We start from the raw sequence: 26,906 nt of genomic DNA, 5'->3' as shown, positions 1-26,906 counted from the left end.
AAATCATCCTCCCTCTTCCGAATTACAATTTCTCTTGCAGAATTTGTCTCTCTACCAATTGTAGTATATCTGTCCATATGAAGAATTTACATCTTGATTCTCCCAGTATAAAATTTAAGAATTTTAAGTTTCAAATATAACAACTTTGTACATGCATTTAAAAGCAAAGGAACAAAACTAAATAGCGGAAGTAAGAAGAAAACTAATGCAATATGCAATTAGACTAGTTTAATTTAGTGGAACATGGATTTGATATGTAAAAAATGAATAAATGTAATAATTTTCTTCTAGAATCCTCAATTACTTACATTAGACGTGCATGAATTTTGATGAATTATTTATAAACAAAATAATAACATGAGAAAATAAAGAGACGAATGTTTTTTATTTTTACTAAGTGTATATACAACACTGTCACATTGACATGCAGTGTTAGGGGGTATTTTCGTCAGGGTCTAAAGCCTATAATATTGCCCTAGGCCCATTATTTCGCCAGGCCTCATGAGCTGTGAGATTGCCAGCTCGAGTCCGGAAAGGCCCTCTCCCGAGTAGCCCAGGGCAAGTTCCAGACCCATGCGAGTCGGACGAGCTCTAGACCCAAGCGAGTCGGAGGTAATCATCAACATTGAGATGAGACATTGTAGAGGGACGGGGAAAACCGTAATTGGGGAAAAGGGAAAGAGACGGCACCAAACAACATTTCCAGAGACACGTCACATTAAATGACTGACACCAAGAAAAATACTCCGTATTAAATGCAGCATGGTGGATGAGACTCCGGGGAGAGGCATCCCTCTGCCCTAGAATATAGGGCATGGCCCACTTAACCTAAAAGACTAAGTATAAAGGCCGCCCAGGACTACAAAGTAAGGAGGACGAACTCAAGTTTGTTGTGAATTATATTCCACTGTTGTCTTCTTCTTAAAAGCACTTCACTTTGATCTCAATTTATATACTAACTTTGGCATCGAAAGTTCTCCAGGCCACCGCTCTCTCAACTTAGGATCCGACTAGAGTGAAGACCTAGACTGGCTGAGCGACTTGGTCTAAGGGCGTACGGAATACAATGTTAACATGCAATATTAATTATCCTTGTTTTGTGGGCAAGGGGACACATTTATTAGTAATTACCACCATATTCATGGTTTAGCTTAAAGCTGTAGAACTTTTGACAGCAAACATGGATAAGAACTATCTCGAGAGGATCTCATGTAGCCAGAGCAAATAGCAATGCACAGCAAGAAAGGCAGAGTGCAAACAATCCAAATGATCAGTTTGTTTTTTACCTGAGACTGGATGATCAAGTACATATTTTAACAGCCAAGTAAATATTTTGGCAATAGTGGAATCATTGAAATAATTATCATTTATTTGATGAGCAGTAACTAAAAAGAAAATTATGTCAAATATGCAGACGAGCTCAACTCCAGACTAGCATATGATGAGATCATGAGAGAAGTGTTTTAAACAGCCAAGAAGAGGCATAATTTACTAAAATACCAATTAAAACACACATATGATTTAGCTACAATTAAAAAAAATATCTGGCATAAAATATTTTCGTCTGTGTGTATTGTTGAACTTTTGAATATGGGAAAAGGAACCCATTTCATAGTCCTCAAAAGGAGGGCAACATAGGCCGAGGTGCAGTCATGCATGAGAAGTGATACGTTTACAACTCATTCACTATTTATTTACTACTCTTAATTATATAATATTTTTTTAATGTTTAAATCCATCAAATCAAAACAAAAGTTAAATTAAAATTTAAAAAATATATTATTTTAATCTAAAATTGTAAACAAATTATCAAGTAGTTGGTAGTCTATCATTTTTCGTCATGTATAAGGGCCAGTCTGGTTTTAATAATTTGCTAATGGATTGCACCATGATTCAGTCTATGGGTGGTTATATCTAGCACCCCAAAAGATGCTGCAAATAGGAAAAGTCATAATTATTGAATATGTTGTGATGGAGATTGCACCTGTACGCTTAAATTGTTTGTTTATATTACCTCAATAAAATAGTCATAGGGATATTTATATTATTCTTTTACCACCAGGCTGCATTCAATTTCTGGTGCATTTTGGCAAATTGCTAACTGTTTAATTGGCAATTATTTTACATTCAACGCTTAACATAGTTTATAATACAGAGCTTTTATAAAAATAAATGTAATTTATAAGGGACGTAACCTAATTTCTAAAGGGTTTTTTATTTGGAGTAAAAAAAGTACTAAGGTTTTCAGTCGACTTTTGCTTTTGTGCATTGTAGACCATAAAAAGTATACATGGCCCTTAACATTGGAATTAAGAGCTTCCCAAAAATTGAAAAAAGGAAAGCAACACTAATACAGACTCGTAGTTATAGTAACTTTGTGGACTTTCATAAATTTAATGTCAAACAAACATGTGCGACTGAGAAGTGTCCCATTATAGTGTGGCTCAAAAAAAAAAAAAAAAAAATTGCAAAAACTTTGTGAGAGAGACATAGAATTGGAAGTCAAAGATTTAAAACGAATTGAAAAAAAAAAACGTACATTTGAGGACGATTTCTTCTACTGAAGGGGATGAGGGAGATAGGTCTTCAAAGATTCTGCTAAATCGGTTCAGAGGTTTGGGATTGAAGGGGTGAGAGAGAGAGAGAGAGAGAGAGAGAGAGAGAGAGAGAGAGAGAGAGGGTGAGAGATAAAAGGAGTGAGAGTTTTGCTTTGAGTGAGAGGTTCGAGAGGGAGAAGAGGGAGAGTTGAGAGGTCTGAGGGTGAAGTGGAAGAATGAGGGTACTGCATCGAGTGAGAGGTCTAAGGGAGAAGAGGGAGACTGAGGGAGCTTGGGAGGGATGAATAATAAATCGTGATGCGGCGATGAATCAGGTTCACCATGTCAGCAGTGTGGTGTGCGGTTAGGAAACCAAAGGTTTGGTAGATTAATTGTACGAGTCCTTCTATAGAGCATCCTACATCACACATCTTATGTGACTTTATTCCCTTTTTTTTTTTGTCAAATACTAAAACGTGCGTTTTTGTTCCACCTCCATTCAAAATTTTCTTCATCTCTCCCAGTTCGAATTTTTTTTTTTGGAGTAAATCGCACAGCTTGGGCTGAGACTCCAACACTCGCTTCATGTCTATGAAGAATCGCCCTTCCAATCTGAAAAATTCTACGAAAAAATCATCAAAATGTGCAAATGATTACACTTAGATTCTAGGGTTTAGAGGGGGAGATAAAATGAGAGATTGATCAGTTGGAACAAGGGGAATCGAGGGGAAGGGGGGATGAGAAATATTGGAATCTAGAATTACGGTAAATGGAATTTAGGATTGGTAACAATGAGGTAGGGTGTCATTGGAGGGGGGGTGTCTGCGTCAATCGCAGAGAGTAAAATGCTGAAAGAGCAATGGCAAGATCAGTAAATAAAACAACATTTATGGCATTGCCAAGGCCCAGATGAATCACTGACACGGGGGAGATATTTATCCCGTTACTGTACTAAGGAACCTAAAACTAGGTTTCGGTCGGAAACTTACCTTGGCGGGGTCGCAGATCTGGATGCAGGGATAGTCTTCTTTTTGTTAGGTGCGCAGCGTAGAACCAGGAGCTGATGTCTGAAGGGTAGGGTTACGGATTAGGGATGTTTAGGATGAATTTATATGGTGGCATGAGTTGTAATTATTTTGTCTTTGGAGTCCTTCATTTAATTGTTAAGTCAGGAGGTGGGTTGTAGGCTTATAAGCCACGTTTATTTATTAGTCCAGTACGTGGGACTTGGTCAAAGTGGGTTATGATTATTTGTTAGGAAGTTACAGGCTATGTGGGGCCACGTTGTTTATGGGTAGTTATTCCAGAATATTTAGTCTTCTATTTAAGTTCTTTTACAGTCATCAATGAAGTTTTATCGAGTGTTTATTCAAATATTGTGTGAGGGAGGTTACTGGCACCTCATATTGGCCAGATTTATTTTTCTTTTATTACAACATATAATTGGCACGTAACAATTGGTCTCAGAGCCGCGTTCCTGCGACATGGCTGAGGGAACCAGGCAAGCCCACATGAATGAAATGCTAGCAGCTTTGAAAGGAGAGAACGAGATCCTGCGGGAAGAGCAACAAAGACAGAAGGGTATGTTAGAAGCAGTTCTACAACAGCTCAACAATTTGGCTTCAACTTATGAGCAAATGGTGATAAAGACAGGGAAATCAAATTTGGGAGAAGGTTCCTTCAATACAAAGGTCAGTGCTAATCCTTTATTTGAGAATAATGGAGGGATACAAGCTAGATCTCTTAGGCTTGAATTTCCTAGATTTGATGGAACTGATTCTATTCAATGGGTTTTAAAAGCAAATCAATTCTTCTCTTACTATGACATCCCAGATAACCAAAAGATTCAAATAGCCTTCTTCCATATGGAAGGAAAGGCCTTATCTTGGTTTACATGGCTTAAGGAATCTAGTCCAATAAACACTTGGGATGAGTTTACTAGTGCTTTAGAAATCAGATTTGGACCCTCTGCTTATGAGGATCCCGTGGGGCAATTTACTAAACTAAAGCAATCTGGTACAGTAGAAGAATATCAAACCCAATTTGAGGAATTATCCAACAAAATTAAAGGATTAACAGAAGAGTTTAGGATAAGTACATTTTTGAGTGGTTTGAGGGAAGATCTCAGGATAATGGTAACCATGTTTAAACCAAACACTTTACATGCTGCCTTTGGTTTAGCTAAGCTACAAGAGGAGGAAGTAATAAGGAGAAATTCACCCTACAAACCGAGAAACAATTTCCCTACCTACACCACCAACCAAACTCCTAAGCTAGCCCCCTCAGCACCTCTACTAAGACTACCACCACCACCACCACCCAAAAACAACAACAGCTACCAAAACACCAACCCTAGATTTCCCAAAAACAACCGAAGGCCAACCATTCTCATCCAAATAATATCCCCTAGTCAAATGCAAGAGAGAAGAGCAAAAGGTCTTTGTTATTATTGTGATGAGAGGTTCCAGCCAGGCCATAAGTGCAATAAACCCAAACTCTTTCTGTTAGAAGGGATGAAGATAGAGGAAATTGAGGATGAGGAGATAGATGAATCCATGGCTATCCTTAATTCAGAAGAACCCAAAGAGGGAGAGGAAGAAAAAGGGGAACTTTTAGGGATTTCATTGCATGCCTTAGCAGGGGCTTATGCTCCTAAGACCATGAGAATAGCGGGAGTCATCAATAAAATTAGTGTGATTACTCTCATTGACACAGGGAGTACACATAGTTTTATTGATCCAAATGTAGCAAGGAAGGCTAAACTGATTGTTGAGGATACAAAACAATTAGTCAAGTTGGCTGATGGATCAACCCATCCTTGCCTTGGTTTCGGTAAGGCTGCCCCACTCCAACTACAAAGTCTAGAAGTTACTCATAGTTTATACTTACTAACTTTGGGAGGTTGTGATGCTGTTTTAGGGCTGGATTGGCTCAAAACATTGGGAACTATAGTGTGGAACTTTAATGACCTAATTATGAGTTTTACACTAGGGAATGACACTGCCATCCTAAGAGGAATACAACTACCCAGTAGAGTAGTTGAGGAGGCTGAGTATGTGGAAACTCTAAAAGGGAATTCTGCTAAGGGAGTTTGGGTTCAGTTTTTGGAAGGAAAAAATTCAGAGGCTAATGGGTCCATACCAGTGGCTGTGCAAGGGATTCTTGATCAATTTCAACCTGTTTTCGAGGAACCCAGTGGCTTACCCCCACCAAGGAGTCATGACCATAAGATAACCCTTTTACCAGGTTCTAAACCTACTTGTGTAAGACCCTATAGATATCCCTACTACCAAAAGGAAGAAATTGAAAAGTTGGTAGTTCAGATGTTAAGAGAAGGAATTATCAGGGGCAGCCAAAGCCCATACTCGTCACCAGTTTTATTGGTAAGGAAAGCTGATGGAGGTTGGAGAATGTGTGTGGATTATCGTGCTCTTAACAAAGACACTATTAAAGATAAATACCCCATACCCAACATTGATGAACTTTTAGATGAATTACATGGGGCTCAAGTTTTTTCTAAGCTGGATCTGCACTCTGGTTATCACCAGATTCGAATGAACCCTGAAGATATTCCAAAAACAGCTTTCAGGACACATGAGGGTCACTATGAGTTCTTAGTTATGTCCTTTGGATTGACTAATGCGCCTTCTACTTTTCAGGGGTTAATGAATCAAGTGTTTAGACCCTTTTTAAGAAAATTTGTCTTGGTATTTTTTGATGACATTCTGGTTTACAGTAAAAGTCTGCAGGATCATTTAGCACATTTAAAAACTGTTTTAGAAGTTATGAAAACTCATCAGTTTTTTGCTAAGGCCTCAAAGTGTGTCTTCGGAAGCAAAGAAGTGGAGTACCTTGGGCACATCATTTCTAGTGAAGGTGTGAAGGCTGATCCTCAGAAAATTGCAGCCATGCAGGAGTGGAAGGAACCTAAGAATCTCAAGGCATTAAGAGGATTTTTAGGACTCACAGGGTATTACAGAAAGTTTGTGCAAAATTATGGAAAGATTCCTGCCCCTTTGACAGCCCTACTAAAAAAGGATGCTTTTTGCTGGAATGAAAAGGCTCAGTAAGCCTTTTTGAAATTGAAGGAAGCTATGATGAATCCCCCAGTATTAAGGCTACCTAACTTTACTAAGTGTTTTGTTATTGAGTGTGATGCCTCAGGTGAAGGATTGGGAGCAGTTCTCATGCAAGAAGGACAACCAATTGCATTTCTCAGTCAAGCTTTGAAGGGTAGGAGTCTCTCTCTATTAACATACGAAAAAGAACTACTTACTCTAGTGATGGCCATAAGAAAGTGGAGACACTATTTGCTGGGACAAACTTTCAAGGTACGCACTAATCAACGTGCCTTGAAATATCTTTTGGAACAAAGGGTGGTAACCCCTGCTCAACAGAAATGGGTTTCCAAACTACTTGGCTATGATTTTGTGATCGAATACAAGAGTGGTAAGACTAATACAGTAGCTGATGCCTTATCCAGATTACCCAACTCAGAACACCCAAACAGAAATACTGATCCGCACTCCCAAACCCACCATATAGAACCTTTCCCACCAAATTCCATCCAACCAAACAGCACCCCAATTACCATAAATCCAGAAATTCAGGCAGTCAGTATGATCAAAGCAACATGGATAGATGAGTTAAAAAAAGTCTTACCATCAAGATCCAATGTTGCAGAGGTTAATTAACCTCTACCATCAAGGGACCTTGGATTCAGCAGTATACCAAGTTCGCAATAAGCTACTCTTTTACAAGGGCAGGCTTTACTTGGGAACTCTCGTGCCATTCCAGCAGCAGATCCTGCAGTATTTTCACAGCAGTCCATTAGGGGGTCACACGGGAGTTCATAAAACAAATTCAAAGATTAAAAGGGAATTTTTCTGGCCTGGTCAGCGCAGTGATGTAAGAACTTTCATTCGAGCGTGTGATGTATGCCAGAGGAACAAGGTTGAAACCCTCCACCCAGCGGGATTGCTTCAACCTCTTCCTATACCACAGAAAAATTGGGAAGACATTAGTATGGACTTCATCGAAGGATTACCTCCAGCTAAGGGACATACTGTTATAATGGTAGTTGTGGATAGGTTGAGCAAATACGCTCACTTTAGTCCACTAACTCACCCTTATACAGCACTGTCAGTAGCCAAGGTTTTCATGGAAAATATTTTCAAGCTACATGGTATGCCCCAGACTATAGTCAGTGACAAGGACCCAATATTCACAAGTCAGTTCTAGAAAGAATTGTTTCGCATATGTGGAACAGAACTATTAATGAGCTCTGCCTATCATCCCCAGATAGACGGACAAACAGAGGTAACCAACAAAAGTTTAGAATGTTATTTACGATGTTTTTCCAGTGACAAGCCAAAGGATTGGGCACGATGGCTACCTCTTGCAGAATATGTTTATAACACAACAAGGCATAGTTCTATTCAGATCTCACCATATGAGGCTGTTTACGGACAACCTCCACCCCAATTGTTGCCTTATGAGCTAGGAACAACCAGGGTGCACGCAGTTGAGGAGGAACTGCGAAACAGGGACTTAATCGCCAAACTGATACGAGAAAATCTGCAGGAAGCACAACACAAAATGAAATACTATGCTGATAAGAACAGAACCGACAGAGAATTCGAGGAAGGAGAGTGGGTCTACCTGAGATTGAAGCCCTATCGTCAATTGTCCGTAGCCATGCGAAGAAACTTGAAGCTCTCACCTCTCTACTACGGGCCTTTTCAAATCCTTCGAAAAATTGGAAAAGTTGCATATACACTAGATCTTCCCAAAGAATCTTGAATCTTTCCTACCTTCCATGTTTCATGTCTCAAGAAACATCTCGGAGATAAAGTCCAGCCTATACCAACAGTTCCTCAAGTCACTACTGAAGGAACTCTCATTCCTGAACTAGAACAGGTCCTACAGCGAAGAATCAAAAGAAAGGGGCATAGGGCTGGAGCTGAACTACTCATTCAATGGAAAGGAGCAAATATAGAAGATGCTACCTGGGAAGATATTGATGATCTACGAAGGCAATACCCAGATCTTGTGGGCAAGATCTTTTGAAGGGGGAAGAAGTGTTAGGTGCGTAGCGTAGAACCAGGAGCTGATGTCTGAAGGGTAGGGTTACGAATTAGGGATGTTTAGGATGAATTTATATGGTGGCATGAGTTGTAATTATTTTGTCTTTGGAGTCCTTCATTTAATTGTTAAGTCAGGAGGTGGGTTGTAGGCTTATAAGCCACGTTTATTTATTAGTCCAGTACGTGGGACTTGGTCAAAGTGGGTTATGATTATTTGTTAGGAAGTTACAGGCTATGTGGGGCCAAGTTGTTTATGGGTAGTTATTCCAGAATATTCAGTCTTCTATTTAAGTTCTTTTACAGTCATCAATGAAGTTTTATCGAGTGTTTATTCAAATATTGTGTGAGGGAGGTTACTGGCACCTCATATTGGCCAGATTTATTTTTCTTTTATTACAACATATAATTGGCACGTAACACTTTTCGACGTCGGCTGGAGTTTGCAATGGACAAACGTTGCCCTAGAATAACAGAGTGAAGCAATAGAGAGGAGTACAGAGGGAGAGAGAGAACCACGGGAGAAAGGAACACGAGAGAGAAAGGCTTTCGGTGGATGAAATCGGGCATGGGGAGAGAGAGCAATTTCAGTGGAGGGAAATTGAATGAGAGGGTTTCATCCAAACTGAGAACCATGATGTGGCGTCCAGACTGGGTTCGCCACATCACGTGTGCGGTGTAGGAAATTTAAGCCGGCTGTCGAGTAGTATACATTATATTGATAGCCATATATGCATCGCTTCCAAAATCAAACTTCTTCATGAGACGGTGCAATTGAAGAGCCAACTTTGTGTAGCCACGACTACCGCAAGCCTTCATCATTGCATAGGTAGAGAAAAAGGGGTCATCATCATAGTTTCCATTTCGTACCATCAAAGAAGTATATGGTGGGTCTCTGAAGTATATAATTCTCTTTCTGGGTAATATGGATTACTATATGTGGGATAATGGTTCTCTCATTCTTGCATCTGATTTGCAGTTATGGGTTTCAAGTTAACTTTTCTTGCAGGGAACTAGAGAAGAAGATGGATTATCATGATGAGACAGGAAGCCAAGCTCCTGAACGCCCCATTCTTTGCATTATTAACTGTGGTTTCTTTGGAAGGGTTGCGACAATGAATATGTGTTCCAAATGCTACAAGGACGTGTTCCTGAAGCAGGAGCAAGCCAACCTTGCGGCATCATCAATAGGAAGCATAGTGAATGGCAGCTTTAGCAGTAATGAAAAGGAGCCTGTAATTATGGATGTGGTGAATGTACAATCTGAACCAGTGGTGAGACAGATCCTTTCAATAGAAACGTTGACTGATTCATCCTAAATTAACTTTGTGTAGCCAAGATTACCGCAAGTCTTTCTCCTTGTTTAATGGTGAGAGCACCATTCTTGGCTCCGGTGTGAAAGTCTTTATTTGTGCTGGTTTGATAGACATATTTGGGGTTAACCTGTAATGCGAAATCTCGGTTGGCTGCGTTTATTTCCATGAGTACTTGAAAAATTGGTATTCTTTTTTTCATGCATGTATGCAATGTTATAGGCATTTCTTTCAATATTCCCTACAGGTATAATGCTCTTCTTGGGTTCAAAACCATGTCTTTGAATCTTGGATAATTTTCATTGTGTTTATATTTACTTAGGGGCTTAGTTGTGTCTCGGGTTTATCAAACTACCTTGGGCAACAAGTGTTGATTTTTTTCCCATTTGAAATTATATTATCTGTTATGCAGAATATATCGAGCAGCCATGTTGGTTTAGTTGTGACTCTGTAAAATGATGGGGATTGATAAGGCTCAGTTGAAAGTTGTTTGTCTGCAACTTGTGGATCCTGTTTCATTCATAACGAAACCAAGAAGGCTAGTAAAACATTTGTATGGTTGTGTTTAGACTCAGAAAAATCCATGGTTGTAGTTGTGAATATTGGTAATTCTAGGATTAAGGAATCCTTGAAACTTTTCTAATGAAAATAAATCTTGGCACTTGGTTTCTGAGTTCCTTGGCTAGTGGGCCTAGAAAAATTCTGGTTTTGGGTGGTGCAATGTTTCGGAAGAATCAGACGATTGATCATATAAGGTAGTTCCTCAGTATCTTTATTTATTTATTTATTTTATATAGGTTAATGTGTATTTTATTATGCCTTTTTTTATCTCAGAGTTGTGCTTGTGAAACAACGTAATTATCAGCTACCACAATGGGTGGCTATCTCTGATGATCTCCTTATTGAATAATGTGAATCCAATTACCGTTATGGTGTGAATTCAACACACGCTTTTTCTAGAGACCCGCAAGATTGGTTCCTAGTCTTCTTATTAGTTTTATCAAGGAGGGATATATCCGAGCCCAAATGTATAAGTCTAGAATAAGTCCAGGAAAAGTCTGAATGCAAGCAGTTTGGGGACTGATTGTGCACCAATTGATAAAAATAATTCGTTTAATGAAACGGTGTGTTTCAATCTGACAGAATTGAATGTGTTGGGTGGGAAGGAAATTGAAATGGAATTTAAGGATACGAAAAAAAAAAGGCTAATCCCTCCAGATTTCTCTTCCATTTTCGTTCTATCTCTCTCTCTCTCTCTCTCTGGTTTCAAATCGATCCTAATCCCTGCAAATCCCTCTTCTCCGTGAAAGCTCTTCAACATACACGTATCTCTCTCTCTCTTTGCTTCTCTCTCTCTCTCTCTGCTTCTCTATCTTTATTTTTCCTATTTTTTGCTTGATCTCTCTCTTGAAATAGAAACAAGATTTTAAATCTGGGTATACTTTTTTCATTCGAAAGTTCAATGATTTTAAATCTGGAAATAAAAAACCCATGCCAAGCTCAAAATCTGTTGGTCCATGATTTCCTTCAATTGTTCAATTGTTCGAAACTGAGCCCAACAAGGCTGTGCAGTTTCGACGTCGAGGGCAAAGTATGAAGACGTTTTTGTGTCGGTTTCGGCATTGTAGCCCAAGGAGAGTGAGTCAAAGGGTTCTGGCCTTAGGGGATCGAAGACAGAGGTGAAGGGTGTGCCGGCAGGTTTCGATGATTTGATACTCGGGTTTGATGGTAATGTGTTTTGGATTTAATTTTGTGCATGGGAAAACTTTGAAAACACATCTTTAAGCAACCATAAAGGCCTTGCAAATGAAGTGTCAGGATATAACTATTAGGTACAATGTACATGCCTGTATAGTTTGGATAGATGTGAATGAGTTTGTTCGTTGGCACAAAAGAGTCTTGCATTACATGGTAATCTGTTATGAGTTGACTTTGGAAATGCAAAAGTTATGGTATGAGTTTAGACATGAACTGATCTTAACTTTGGCAAAATTGTATGTAAATACTTTGCTTGAACAATTGCCAAGTTTGATGTCACAGACCTTATGGTCTGATCGTAGTTGTCTTTCTTTCTTGCGAGGGATGTTCGTGATTGTCAAAATAATAACACATGTAAATCAAACAATTTGATTGGTTACAATTAAAATTGAAAATCTGAACCAAATCATTCACAATTGCTTGTTATCGTGTTACTAAGAATTTTCAAGATTCATTTTAAAGTGCAAGAGTTTGAAGTCACATTCCTAGAGAAACCATACATGAGATTGAGATAATTGATCTGTTAGCCACAAGTATTGAGTTTGCACATTTCTTGGGTGGATATATTAGTCAACTTCTAATTCATTGGTAATCATAGATGTGCTTTAGCTGTCATTTGTACAGTTTCAAATACTATACCTTTTTAATGCTTTATTCTGGCAGGCAGCAAGTGCTTAGCACTTACTTAGGAGTCTCTTGACTGTAAAACATCACGCTTTTCTAATGGTTCAAGTCATAGAGTGCCAGATTGAGATGTTTACATTCTTAACATGATTCCTTGTACACGTGAGAAACATACATCGGGATAGACACTTGAAAATTGAATAATTACCCATGTTAGACAAGTGTGCTACCTATCTCACCTAATCATGTTCATATTCCCTTATCTTTGGTTGTCCACTTAGTTCATTCTCTTAATTTGAATTATTTTTCTTATTCTTCTGTATATTGCCAGAGAATCCTTAGCACCAGACTCAAGTTGCATTGCTAAGCCAGCTACTTCATCACTTGATGATTTTCGTCTATGGGTGTCTCCAGAAGCATTTGGGTGCTGTCGAAAGTTCACGAATAGAGTGTTGAGACTTCTTGTCCAACGTGCAAGGGAAGAAATTCAAAAAAGGGAGGAGGACATCCAAAATAGAGAGTTGGGATTTCTTAATGATCGGGATGATCTTCAACGTCAATTGTGTAACTATGTGTATTGGAGACTTTCAATTCAATCTCATGTTGTTGGATAGGATAAAAAACTATGTAACTTTGTTAAGGTTGTGAAAGGTTTAGAACCTTTATCACTCTTGTAATATTTGAACCTAGCAGCTATAAATGAAACTCAAAACCTGTAATATTTATTTAATATAATGGTAAGTGTTGTTATGTTTTCAGACAGTTTGTATTGCTATGTTATCAATACTCAGAATATCAATAATGGCAAATTGAACATGAAGAAAATGATGGCAGCATGTACTACCCGGAAATAATGTATACCAATCCTGTACACATTTTCATATATGAATTCAGAAACATGTCTCCCGAAATTTATATAAATCCATATTCATAAAATAATTAAAATACATTCAAAATACTGAACATCATCAATAATAGACCGAGTTACAAGTACATTGAACGTGCCATGATTCCATCAAGTTAGATAGATGAAGTTACAACATACATGAACCAATTCTTTAACATAGTCAAGATATAGCAATCTACACAATCTCCTCATCTCTCAACCATCGGTCAAATCTCAATCAGCGCTGATCATGCAAATGCAATCATCAATCCTTGAGATGGCCATGATATTGGAAATCCACCTGCAAGTAGTTTGAAAAATTGTGTAAAAATCATGCAAATAATCTCATTATTTGTTAAGCATCGAAACAAAAGAAAATAGTAACAACATATACCTGCAAAACAACGCTTTGTTGTGTCTCAATCAGTGCCGATCATGCAAAACAACACTTGCTTATTTTAACATTACAAAGCACAAGCCTGATTCTAAAGGATAAAATTCTAACATTACAATTCCAGTGTTCCTGAATGTGTCATAAAAAATCATTACTTAGGAACGTAAGGGGTTGCTGTATTCCACGCAACCAGCAAACCAATGAGCCCCAACACAATAAAGATCATAGACAGCCAAAATTCAATGTTCCATTATGCTCATTCTTTCCCAATCACCATGCCTATTTTTTTTAGGTTTTGGAACCATGCCTAGCTATTAAATTTTCTTCACCAAATAAGAATCCCAAAGGGAAAAATCATACAAATATCAAAATTAGTTAAGAAAGTAAAACATTACTCGGTGGTCCATTTGCCCCATCACCATAGGAAGCATCCATTGCACACTTGATCAAGAGAGATTGTTGTGTACGGAATCTTTGCATAGAATCAGTCTGGTAAGTTATGTTCAATTAAAAGAACACACAATGTTATAATAACGTATAACCCTCACTTAGAGTTTAATACTTGATTGAAAAACTAAGCAGTACCTTTCTAGCTGAAGAAACCCAATGTGTTGTTTAGGTTTCCTGGCACTAGGAAAAGAAGAAGCTCGCCTATTCAGAAGCTCACCTTAAAGCTAACAGTGCACAACCACAGTCCCCAAAAGAAAATAATTCTTAATTACATCATAAACAACCCAAAATCAAATCTTGAAAATAGTTCATCTATTGAGACAAATGTCTTTGTTTTCAAATTAGTGGCTTTAGCCAAACGCACAAAATCATCTAGAGAAGCAACACGATTAAGTAGTAGTAGTATTACTACAGGCAATTAATTTTCTTCTTGGCATGATTAAGTCACAAATATTGGTTCTAACAATACTATCCTGTGTAATTGCTACCACATTCAGTTTCATTTTATGACCGTACATGTATTCACAAATATAAGTCAATGATCTGCAGTTCATGGTGAAAAAACAAAAACAGGGATAAAAAAACAGTAAAACCGAAAGGAGAGGAAAAATCACTACTTTAAGCGCTGCACCATAAGCAGTGTAAACAAACAATTGTTTTTGTATTTAGCATGAAAATATTAAGACTTTTTGCCAAACCAGAAGAAAAAACTCGTTACCTTATTTCCATACTAAAGTGGAAATCCATCATTAAACACAAATAAGGATGCACCTTTCTAAACCCAGAGTTAAAACCAGAATATAGTGCTTGTGATCATATTTGAGGGGACGAAGACCTCTGAGTTAGAACTTAGAACCATAAACTCAACCTCATAATAGAATTTTAGTCCAGTTTTAGGAAAGCTACCCAAAGGAAACAAAAACCACAAATAAACTCCTCTCCTTTTTTGGACGAAAATGGTTGGGGTGAAAACTCCTCTACCCCTGAGAAATAAACTCAACCAGAGAAATAAGTGAATTTACTCTTTTCATGTTCTGAAGTACCAAAACAAGTGAATTTTTGCCTGCACATGAGAAATAATTCTAACAGCATGATCTGAAATCCATCATTGGTTGGTAATAATGCCCCTAAGACCATATATAACACTTCTATAATGTTTTCGAGATTTGTAACATTTCTTTCAATACTTTCTACTTGACTAATCAACTATTATAAATTTTATAATCCCTATGAAGTCCCAAGTCAGGAAAAAAGAATACTCATGTAAAGAATGAGCTTTTATTTTGGAGAAACCAAGGTAAAATGATAAAAGCAAAATCTTTATAAGTCAACTTATCATCACTAAGATGCATTTGTTATTTTCGTAGCATAAAATTCTTCTTTGCAGATAGAATTTTTCAATTGTTACAACAACACTAGATCCTTTATTTTAAACTTATTGTCCATCATTTTACTCCACAACTCTGTGGAGAAAAGGCAAAGCCACATCCCTTGCAAAGCAAGCGGGAACTAATCTCAAAAGATGCAGTTAAATAAAAGGAAAACTCTTTCCTGAATACCTTTCCCGGAAGTGGTTGCACAGAGTAGGTGGTCGCGCAGAGGAGGTGTTTGTGTAGTGGAGGTGGTTGTGCAATGTAGTGGTCGTGGGGAGGAGGTGGTGCGGATGAGATGGTTGTGCGGAGAAGCTGAGGAACTGGTCTCTTGGAGGAGCTGAGGGATTGGTCGTGCAGAGCAGGTTGAAGACGAGCGAAAAATGAAAAAAAGAAGCGTGCAGAAGAATATTTTGTTTGCCCTTTTTTTTTTTTTTTTTAACATGCCACATCATCTTTCGTCTGCATATTGGTGCGCCGTGTGGTTACATATAGAATTACTCCTAGAATAAGTCCTTTATAAAAAATTGTATTTTAATATAAAAAATTATTTTATTCAATACTATTTAAAATATTTTATTTCACACGTATAATGAAACGAAATCTAAATCCCTAAACACGAGTCGAGGTGTCAAGCCCAGCTCTTTGGATCAGCCCAGCCCAGTTTAAAGTTTAAACTTTAAACCCATGAAGAGAAAATGGTAAAACAGTAAATAAAAGGTTGTCGGAGGGGCAATGAATCGCGCGCCACCGACTCAGCCGAAAGCGTCTGTTTGTAGGCAGAGAGGAGCTTTTTTAAAGTAAATTCAAACAGAGAGAGACAGCCCAGGTAAAGTTTTTACTCTCTTTCTCCTCGGGTCTTCATTTTTCTCATTTTCGTTCAATTATCCGATCGATCCGGGGTAAGATTTTTCTCGCTCTCTCTCTATTTTTTTTTTTCAAATTAATGTCCTCTCTCGTTGGTTTTTGAAATTTATGCCCGAGTGGGATTCTATATGTTATTTTCAGTTTTAAATAAAAAAGAAAGACATTCATTGTAGAAATCATCTGGCTCGATTTTTGCACCGAGATCGGAGAAACCAAACAGACGAGGCGTTTCTTGATATATTTCTTTATCCTTTTTAGGCTTTCCTTTCCCGTGTGTGCGAACGTATGTTATATTCGACAGACATATACGGTGGTATATTTTGCTTATTTATTTATTTATTAAGGTGACTAATTTTACTTGTTAAACAAGGTGATTCTTTTTGAGTTTGGGCTAATTGGGTTTGATAAACGCAATTTTTGTGTGATGGGTAAACGTTTGGGGGAAAATAAAGTTAGGGTTTTTGCTGTTTCTTTAGTAATATATTTAATTTGGTTGGCGTTTCTCGAAATCGTTATATCAAGGAAATTTTGATGTTTCGGTATGTTGAACCGGGTAAGCTGGCTGTATGAGAGTATTGTTTAAGAAAGCTTATGATTTTACCAGACTTGGTTTGATTTATATGAGAGCTGACGATGTTCATCCATGTAGAGTCTGCGTGAAATGTTTTGTGGGGATGCTAGAGAGATGACCCCCCTGAAAAAAAAAAAAAAAAAAAAAAAAAGGGAACAAAACTGGTGTTTCTGCTTTTTTTGCATTTTCTTGCTGTTTGAACTCCTGCCAACTCTCACTCTTATTTAGAGTCATTGTTTCTCCACTATTCACTGCTTTTATTTGTTCCGTATGCAGCCCTGACACATATGTCATAGTTCAAGTTGTAAGGAAATTGAATAAGATTTGTGCAAGTTGTACCCCTTTTTTTGGCTTCCCTGATTACCTTTTCTACTTACCTGGACTTGTCCATTTGTTTGCTTGTACTCATGTATGCATGGCCGTGTGGGTCTCTGAAGTATATACTTCTCTTCCTGGGTAATATGGATTACCATATGTTGGGATAATGGTTCTCTCATTCTTGCATTTGATTAGCAGTTGTGGATTTCAAGGTAATTTTTCTCGCAGGAAACTAGAGAAGAAGATGGATTCTCATGATGGGACAGGATGCCAAGCTCCTGAACGCCCCATTCTTTGCATTAATAACTGTGGTTTCTTTGGAAGGGCTGCGACAATGAATATGTGTTCCAAATGCTACAAGGACGTGTTCCTGAAGCAGGAGCAAGCCAATCTTGCGGCATCATCAATAGGAAGCATAGTGAATGGCAGCTCTAGCAGTAATGAAAAGGAGCCTGTCATTATGGATGCGGTGAATGTACAATCTGGACCAGTGGAGAGACAGATCCTTTCAATAGAAATGTCGACTGATTCATCCTCAAGCAACTCCCTTCAGATGCCTATGAGAGAGGGCCCAAGTAGATGCGTGACTTGTCGAAAGCGTGTTGGTTTAACCGGCTTTAATTGCAAGTGTGGAAACCTGTTTTGTGCAATTCATCGCTATTCCGATAAGCATGACTGTCCCTTTGATTATAGGTCAAATGCCCAGGATGCTATTGCAAAAGCCAACCCTGTTGTGAAGGCAGAAAAGCTTGATAAAATTTAGGACCAATAGTTTGAAGTGAAGATTTATGTCCTGAAGTTCGATGCTCTCTCTATCTACGTGTCTCTATATAAGTTGGCTGCTTGTCTTGTACGCGTCCTCAACGGAGAAAAATGGTTCAAGTCATGATAGTGAGGGCATCTGTAGAAGTCTTACTCCTTGTTTATTGGTGAGGACAGCATTCTTGGCTCCGGTGTGAAGGTCTTTATTTGTGCTGGTTTGATAGACATATTTGGGGTTAACCTGTATTGTGAAATCTCGGTTGGCTGCGTTTCTTTCCAGAAGTACTTGAAAAACTGGTATTCTCTGTTTCATGCTTGTATGCAATGTTATGGGCATTTCTTTCAATATTCCCTACAGGTATAATGCTCTTCTTGGGTTTAAAACCATGTCTTTGAATCTTGGATAATTTTCATTGTGTTTATATTTACTTAGGGGATTAGTTACGTCTCTGGTTTATCAAACTACCTCGGGCAACAAGTGTCGATTATTTTTCCCATCAGAAATTATATTATCCGTTACATAGAATATCTCGAGGAGCCATGTAGGTTTAGTTGTGTCTCTGTGAAATGATGGTGATTGATAAGGCTCAGTTGAAAGTTGTTTGTCTGCAACTTATGGATCCTGTTTTATTCATAACGAAACCAAGAAGGCTTGTAAAACATTTGTACGGTTGAAAAATCCATGGTTGTTGGTGTGAATATTGGTAATTCTGGGATTAAGGAAGCCTTGAAACTTTTCTAATTAAAATAAATCTTGTTACTTTGTTATGGAGTTCCTCGGCTAGTGGGCCTAGAAAAATTCTGGTTTTGGGTGGTGCAATGTTTCTGAAGAATCAGACGATTGATCATCTAAGGTAGATCTTCAGCATTTCAGTTTTTTTTTTTTTTTGAAATATAATTTATGGATTAATGTGTGTTTTATTATGCCTTCTGATCTTTGTGCTTGTGAAACAACGTAATTATCAGGTATCACAATGAGCTGCTACCTCGGATGATCTCCTTGTTGAATAATGTATATCCAATTACCATTCCGGTGTGAATTCCAGGCATCCCATCATCTTATGCAGGATTGGTTCCGAGTCTTCTTATTAGCTTTACGAATTACGATAAATGGATTATGGAATTTTATGCTTCTTTTGTAGATCTATTATTTCACCTTGCTTCATTTGACAAATATAAATAAATAAAATTGAGATCAACTCCTAGAAGTGAACGGTGGAATCGTGTGACATCGGGAGACCGAAGTTTGCATATCTTATTATTATTTTTTTAAGTTTAAAAATGATAATATTATTAAATTTAATATTTTAAGAACATTTTATTCAATTTTTAATTTTCATGTCAAATTATTTTATTTTATTACCGTTATAATTTTTTTAATTTTATTTTATACATAATTTAATGAATAATTTATTATTTTTAAAATTTTAAAATAATAATAATATTTTAATAAATTTTTTTATAAATTTATCTCATCTCAATTATCCAATCACGGATAAATGTGCAGAAGCAAGGGAGGATGGAGTTGACAATGAAATCTAAGGAATGGTGCTCTAGACGCCTCGAACTTCGAAGGCATGCTGCTCTGGGGACGCCTCGAGCCCAACGAAGACAGGCATTGGGCTTGTCTGGAGCCGGATATCTCTCTGTGTCTCTCTATTTTCAGTTGTTTTTCGGCCATCGGGTGATGCATCATGTCCTTAAAAGAAAGAATTAACGAGAAGAAAATCGAAGTCTCTCTTTTTTCTTAGGAATGCATAAATCGCAAGATCGTAATGTTAAATCCAAGAACTTAAAACTTTTGAGTGGGTTCCCTATCATGTGTCTAAATAATTTCTAAGAATGAACAATCGTACTAGCTAGTGATTTCCTGTAAAAGAACAACATCATGATGGGATTACAGTACATACACCAAACAAAGCATATATAAAATATGTAATGCCAGAACTACAGTGTTGCAAGTTACCAATCTTTTATGGTATCATTGGTATTTGAACAGAAATTCTGTACCATAATAGGTTTATTACGAGGCCCAATCAAGATATTGAAATGATATTTAATAGAATATACAAATTTTGTGTATTCAATTTTTAAAAAAATGAATAGATATGTAAACGTTACGAACTTTTTTAAAAAATAAATAAATAAATATAATATTTATATAAAATAAAATAATTAATTCTTTAATAATGGTCATAATATTTTTTTTTTAAATGAGTGTACGATTCATAAATATATCATTCTGATCCTGCTAGCTAGTTACTTTCGAGATTTTTGTGCCGGCTGTATATTAGCTTTTTCAGGATTTTGTTATCGACTCGCTGCTTTGAATCCAGCAGCTTGTACGCAGTCGAGGAGCGTGGAATGACCTGTTAATGTAGACAAAAGTAAGTTGACTTCCATTAAAGGATGAAGAAAAGGGGAGATTGTTTGATGCTTGTTGTTTCCTTGTTTTAGTTTGTTAGTGAGTGGTTGTGCAATTGCTTTTTTAATACAGTAGGTCGTCGCGGGAAAAAAGGACAACAATATACCCTGCGGCCTCCAGAAGGCTCCCGGATAAAGGAACTTAGCTACTAATGATAACTGTAGAACTGTTCTACGTGATAATATAAACTGGAAATAAATAGGTTACATTGTCTCTGTGGCATCAATCAGCTTGTACGTACCTCCTGTTGCAGCGTAGTTTAACCAGGATTGGTTTGGGTAATTCCAATCAGTCTGAGCAAATTTTGGTTGTTTTTTGCTTTAAAATTTAAGAGTCAAATCCTGAACAGTTTCTTTTGCCTAGCTCAAAATAAAAGAAAAAAAAAGTTGGAGGGCATAAAGGATCATCGAGGTGGGAACATAAACGTGGCAAGCAACATGAAGAAATGAACAGAGATGTCCCCACTCTCCACCGTCTGCTGAAAGCAATGTTGGTAATAGGCTATGGAGTGTATGTATTATTAAATTAAATTCATATAGCTTTTCGTCAATGCAATTAAGTGAAATTTGACAGTAGGCTACTCTCACTCACCCCCACCGACTCCTGTCTGGTTTCTGTATCAAAGACAAAAAGGGGCACTCTCCAAATCCTTTTGTGGGGACTTGGGGACTTGTTTTCTGGGGAATATTGCAGCAACAAACAGCACAGACATCCAAGGTCCAAATCCAATATATATGGGTGCCCTTGGATGCTTTATCCCTCTCTCTTCGTTTTCGAAAGTCGACCCTTTTACAACATAGAACACAGATATCTTTTTAACTTTTGAGGGAAAAAAATACCTTTTGGAAAGGAACAAGTTGGGATGCATTAAAAAAATAAAGAACATCAGTGTATAAACTACTATTATTCATGGCTTATTAGTGTAGATTTACGTGCCAAAAGTTGTCTCAAGTGCTGAACAAATTTTCAACCGATTGACATTCTTATGGAATAACTCGTGATCAAGGTATGGTACCATGAATTATGATAATTCCTATGCATGAAAAGGGTTGACGAGTCTGTGAAGGACTTGATTATTATGAATAAATAAATAAATATATAGACAATTGTTGAACCTAACAGCTTGTGTCCGTGACTGCTCTTGATTATGCATTATTGTCCTTTTTCTTTATGATATCGATGGTGGGATGAAGATGATCATTAATATGCCATAAATTATGGAGTTTCCTTCTGCCTTCTATCATGCCATATTGACCATAGTAGTAGCTAATTATTGTTGTATAACATGGCTTTCTTAATTACCGGTCACGTTGCTACTCTTTTTTTTTTCTTTTTTTTTTTTCCTTTAACATAAATTTCCTTGTTCACTTCTTAACAGAGAGTAGTGTCTTGAAGCTGACATGACAGCAAAAAATTTCTGTAGATTTTGCCAGAGAGACTGCAATAATAGGTGTCCTTGCACCGGACGCTCTCACTGAAAAAGGTCAAATACAGGGAGGAGTTGAAAAAAGAAGTCAACTTGGAGAGAAAGCTACACGTGTAAATGTAGTACTGGTGAATCGGTGTCGGTGGCAGTGGACGACAGCTGGTTAGCCTAACTCACCGACCGTCGATCTCTTATCGCATTGGCACACTTCATCTTTCCTGATACAAATATATGTATTAAAATGTGCAAAATTTAAAATTATTCATTTAAAAATGCTGTGTGTTTATAATTCAGCATATTTAAGAGCAGAGCTGCCTAGATCTCTGACTACCTCTGTCTCTTCTTTTGTTTAATCAACCCACTTTGCAATTTTTCATATTGATTCCTCCTGTATTGACATTGTTATTTCTAGGTAATTAATAATTATAATACAGATGTTGACATTAACTTATCCATGTCGTTGAAAAGAGTGGACTCTTGTCTCTTCTTCAACGTTGTTCTCAGCAGCATCTCTTTGTCTGCACTGTTTCACGTAACATTCACGAGAAAGTCCTCCTTTTTCTTGTTCCTCTCTTCTTTTCGAAGTCTCAATCGTGACTTCTCTTTTTCACATTATTCTTTTTATAGACAGAGGTAAATATTTTTCAAACCAGTGGGTTGAATCATGACGGCCATTGCAGGTTCACTCGAGCAGGACAGCTCATGGAGGGGATTAATTGTTGGGAGATTTCTGTTGTTTAAGATATGGTTTTATTGTATTTGTAATGGTTTGAGGTTTCCAGCTCTACAATTTACTTATAGCTCTACAATTTACTACAGAATGAACAATGGTTTCTAATATATTAAAAAAAAAAAAAAAAAGGTTTCTGATAGGGCTGGTGAAAGGTCCAATCCTGTCTAACAATTTCTTAGGATTCCTTTTTCAACTTACAACAATAATGACAAAGTTGAAACGAAAACATGAGGGTAAAGTTGAAAGGAAAAACACAGAAAAATAGAGTGGTAAGTATTGTAGCCAATGTTAATCCTGAGAAACGCCATTGATGCTTTTCTTTCTGCTTTTATGGCGGCGGGGGGCCCAACGCACCATTTCACACACTACCAAGTGATTTTTTGGGACCTGAAACCAGGAAAGTAGATGAAGAAGAGTAATCTCGTTTACTTCAGTTAATATACTGATTAAATAAAAAAGATCCAAAGATGCCCATATCAAATACTGTTCTCTGAGTTTGACTGGTGTGCTTAAGCCTGGCTTATGCTACCAAATTAATGCTAGTCATAAGGTTTTACCTTTTATTTACGTTTAAAATGTAAAAACATTTTCTGCAGTACTTGTTTGGATAATAGAACCTAATTAAAATTTTTGAAATTTGCAACAATAAATTGATAATTAATATGCAATTGTAAAATATAATATTTTTTAATGACTATCTTACTCTCAGAAATTGTTTGACTATTTTTCTTTTTGTTTTCTCTCTCTTACGGAAGGAACCGTGGGAGCAGGCGAGGAAAAAGTTTTCTTTTGGGTTGAAGAATTTTTATGTAATTTCGACCTTTATAAGAAATCCTCAAAAGTTAATGATGACGTTTTGTAACTTTGCAAAGATACTCTTGGCCCCATCGAAATCCTGTAATCTATTCCTCTGAGTCCCACTCTCTTACTTCACAGATATATAGGAAAGATTGAAAAGAAACCCCCCAAGCTCTCTCAGCCACCTCCAATGGCCACAACATGCAAATACCCGTTTCTTCTCTCTCTAATCTGCACATTCTTCGTTCTTAACTCAGCTTCATCTGAGGCAGATATCCTTTTAACCTTTAAGGCCTCCATTGTAGACTCAAAGAATTATCTCTCTTCCTGGTCTAACGCCTCAACCACCCATTATTGTAACTGGACTGGAATCACCTGCACTCCCCCACCGTCACTCTCCGTTACATCTCTCAACCTTCAAAATCTAAACCTTTCCGGTGATATTTCATCTTCAATCTGTGAGCTTCCCCGTCTCTCTCACCTCAATCTTGCTGAAAATCTTTTTCACAAGCCCATTCCTCTTCATCTCTCTCAGTGTAGTACTTTGGAAACTCTGAATCTCAGTAACAATCTCATTTCTGGTCCAATCCCAGTTCAGATTTCTCAGTTTGGTTCTTTGAAAGTGCTTGATTTCAGCAGAAACCGTCTTGAGGGAAAGATCCCAGAAACCATAGGCTTACTGCAGAATCTTGAAGCTCTCAACTTGGGAAACAACTTACTTTCAGGTAGTGTACCTGCTGTATTTGGGAACTTATCTGAGCTTGTTGTTCTTGATTTGTCTCACAATGAATACTTGATGAGTGAGCTTCCCAGTGACATTGGGAAGCTTGAGAAGCTGGAGCAGCTTCTTTTGCAAAGCTCTGGTTTTCATGGTGAAATCCCCGACTCTTTTGTGGGTTTGCGAAGTTTGACCATTTTGGACCTTTCCCAAAACAATCTGAGTGGTGAGGTTCCTCAGACACTAGGATCTTCTGTCAAGAACCTGGTGTCTCTTGATGTTTCCCAGAATATGCTTTTGGGGCCATTCCCCAATGGCGTTTGCAATGGAAAAGGCCTTATAAACTTGAGTCTCCATACAAATTTCTTCAGTGGTTCAATACCCAACTCCATTAGTGAATGTATAAATCTTGAGAGGTTTCAGGTTCAGAACAATATGTTATCTGGTGATTTCCCTAATGGTTTATGGTCATTGACCAAAATTAAGCTTATCAGAGCTGAAAATAATAGATTTTCTGGAGAAATACCCGATTCAATATCAATGGCTGCTCAATTGGAGCAAGTTCAGCTGGATAACAACAATTTCACTGGTAGAATTCCTCAGGGTCTTGGGTTGGTTAAGAGCTTATACAGGTTTTCTGCATCTCTTAATGGTTTATATGGTGAACTTCCTCCAAACTTTTGTGATTCACCTGTTATGAGTATAATAAATCTCTCTCACAATTCTCTTTCGGGCCAGATTCCTGAGTTGAAGAAGTGTAGGAAGCTCGTCTCGTTGTCCTTATCAGACAACAGTCTTACCGGAGTAATTCTACCATCCCTTGCTGATTTACCGGTGCTAACTTACCTTGATCTTTCTGATAACAATCTCACCGGTCCCATCCCCCAAGAGCTTCAGAACTTGAAGCTTGCACTTTTCAATGTATCCTTTAATCAACTATCCGGTAGGGTTCCATACTCTTTGATTTCAGGTCTCCCGGCTTCATTTCTGGAAGGAAATCCTGGACTTTGTGGCCCAGGATTGCCCAACGCTTGTTCTGATGACCAGCCAAGACATAAAACTGTTGGTCTTACAACATTAACATGTGCTCTGATATCTGTAGCTTTTGGTCTTGGGACTTTGATTGTAGCTGCTGGGTTCTTCGTCTATCATAGATATTCCAAGCAAAAATCTCAAATGGGAAGTCGGCGCTTGGTAGTCTTCTATCCTCTTAGAGTCACCGAGCATGAATTGGTCATGGGAATGAATGAAAAAACTGCGGTAGGAAGTGGTGGAGCTTTTGGTAGAGTTTACATTTTAGGTTTACCAAGTGGTGAACTTGTTGCCATAAAGAAACTTGTTAATTATGGGAGCCAGTCATTTAAAAGTTTGAAGGCTGAGATTAAGACATTAGCCAAGATCAGGCATAAGAACATCGTTAAGATTCTTGGGTTTTGCCATTCTGATGATTCAATCTTTCTAATTTATGAATTCTTACAGAAGGGGAGTTTAGGGGATTTGATTCACAGACCAGGTTTTCAGCTGCAGTGGCAAGTGAGATTGAGAATTGCCATCGGGGTTGCTCAGGGATTAGCATACCTTCAGAAGGATTATGTCCCGCGCTTACTTCACAGAAGTGTCAAGTCAAATAACATTTTGTTGGATGCAGATTTTGAACCAAAACTCACAGACTTTGCACTCAACAGAATTGTGGGAGAAGCTGCATTTCAGTCAACCATGGCCTTGGAGTCTGCATTATCCTGTTACAATGCTCCAGGTGAGGGATCTGACTTGAAAACGTGCCTCAACTATGCAGCTTGTGTCCTATACCCACAGAGTAGCCCTGTCTTAGGTCACACCACATAAGTGGTATTTGAATGCCTGAATTCTGTATACTGCTTGCATTTTCCTTTTTGATTACGTGATAAGTCACCTCTAAAGCATACCCTGTCTCTTCTGTATCATATGATTCGAGTCTTGATGATCTTGTTGGGTTTGTATTGCAGAATATGGGTACAGTAAGAAGGCAACGGAGCAGATGGATGTTTACAGCTTTGGTGTCGTATTATTAGAGCTAGTGAGCGGCCGACATGCCGAGCAAGCAGAACCAGCAGAGTCTCTTGATATTGTGAAATGGGTGCGAAGGAAAGTTAACATTACCAATGGAGCATACCAAGTTCTTGACCCCAAAATATCAGATTCTGCACAACAAGAGATGCTTGGGGCTCTAGATATAGCTCTCCGTTGCACATCTATGATGCCAGAGAAACGGCCATCCATGTTTGAAGTTGTGAGAGCACTCCAGTCCCTAGACTCAAGGACCTCCCTTCCAAGTAGAGAGTTTTCTACTTATGAAGAGGATTTATCCAGTCTGAACATTGAACCAAGGGATTAACCACCACCCCCCTTTTTCCCTATTTTTTGAAGTCTTAATGTAAAGCCAACTTGTTTTTCCTCCTTTTGACTTCTGATTGAGAAAAGCATATGCTTGGGCATGGTAGTTTCTGGTCTGCACCAGGATTTGTTTTGGAATTCTGTTTGATAGAAATACAAGATTTTTACAATGTGCTTAATAATAAATGGTCATGAGTGCCAGCTTTAAGGAACTTGATCCAGTGGTCCTGGCAACAATCTGTTATCTGAACCGGGATTTCTAGAACCAAAAGTAACAATATGTTTTGGTTCAAGAGACAGACAATTGGGTTCTTTGGGACGGATTGTCTTGAATTGGTTGGGCCGCGTACATGATTTTCTGATACTTGTATGGAAATGGAAGTAGATTGTGTTTTGAGAAGCAACCCCGATTCAAATTGCATGCCTTGAGGTCAGAGATTGGCTCGTGATTTTCTTTATGGATACATCTCAAGATTCAAATATCAGAATTCAGAGATCTG

General features: G+C 37.9%; 3 protein-coding genes across 5 annotated transcripts; all 3 read left to right on the top strand.

The window, feature by feature from the left end:
* The first annotated feature begins 4,021 nt into the window (after positions 1-4,021).
* Positions 4,022-6,607, top strand: LOC122279514. The gene has a single exon (XM_043090200.1). It carries the CDS (start codon positions 4,022-4,024, stop codon positions 6,605-6,607), a length of 2,586 nt encoding a protein of 861 aa, XP_042946134.1.
* A 9,523-nt stretch (positions 6,608-16,130) lies between these two features.
* LOC122279392 (zinc finger A20 and AN1 domain-containing stress-associated protein 8-like) lies at positions 16,131-18,279 on the top strand. 3 transcript variants are annotated; one of them, XM_043090026.1, is made up of 2 exons: positions 16,131-16,244; positions 17,400-18,279. In XM_043090026.1, the coding sequence occupies exon 2, from the start codon at positions 17,416-17,418 to the stop codon at positions 17,932-17,934; it is 519 nt and encodes a 172-aa protein (XP_042945960.1). In that variant the 5' UTR covers positions 16,131-16,244; positions 17,400-17,415; the 3' UTR covers positions 17,935-18,279. The 3 variants fall into 3 exon arrangements, with proteins under 3 accessions (XP_042945960.1, XP_042945958.1, XP_042945959.1); XM_043090024.1 differs by having other exon boundaries at positions 16,210-16,317; XM_043090025.1 differs by having other exon boundaries at positions 16,216-16,317; positions 17,370-18,279.
* A 5,037-nt stretch (positions 18,280-23,316) lies between these two features.
* On the top strand, positions 23,317-26,618 carry LOC122278216 (probably inactive leucine-rich repeat receptor-like protein kinase At5g06940). The gene is made up of 2 exons (XM_043088353.1): positions 23,317-25,789; positions 26,019-26,618. The coding sequence occupies exons 1-2, from the start codon at positions 23,506-23,508 to the stop codon at positions 26,405-26,407; spliced, it is 2,673 nt and encodes an 890-aa protein (XP_042944287.1). The 5' UTR covers positions 23,317-23,505; the 3' UTR covers positions 26,408-26,618.
* Positions 26,619-26,906: the final 288 nt, after the last annotated feature.

The sequence above is a fragment of the Carya illinoinensis genome, chromosome 10 (genome assembly GCF_018687715.1).
Source record: "Carya illinoinensis cultivar Pawnee chromosome 10, C.illinoinensisPawnee_v1, whole genome shotgun sequence".
NCBI lineage: Eukaryota > Viridiplantae > Streptophyta > Magnoliopsida > Fagales > Juglandaceae > Carya > Carya illinoinensis.
The sequence above is the reverse complement of the archived record's forward strand: the minus strand, read 5'-3'. Positions and strand labels throughout refer to the sequence as shown.

Excerpts from the sequence above, each read along its gene's own strand:
- LOC122279392 (XM_043090026.1), top strand. The coding sequence starts at position 17,416 with ATGGATTCTCATGATGGGACAGGATGCCAAGCTCCTGAACGCCCCATT.
- LOC122279514 (XM_043090200.1), top strand. The coding sequence starts at position 4,022 with ATGGCTGAGGGAACCAGGCAAGCCCACATGAATGAAATGCTAGCAGCT.
- LOC122278216 (XM_043088353.1), top strand. The coding sequence starts at position 23,506 with ATGGCCACAACATGCAAATACCCGTTTCTTCTCTCTCTAATCTGCACA. Across the intron at positions 25,790-26,018 it reads ATCCTGTTACAATGCTCCAG|AATATGGGTACAGTAAGAAG; the intron begins GTGAGGGATCTG and ends TTTGTATTGCAG.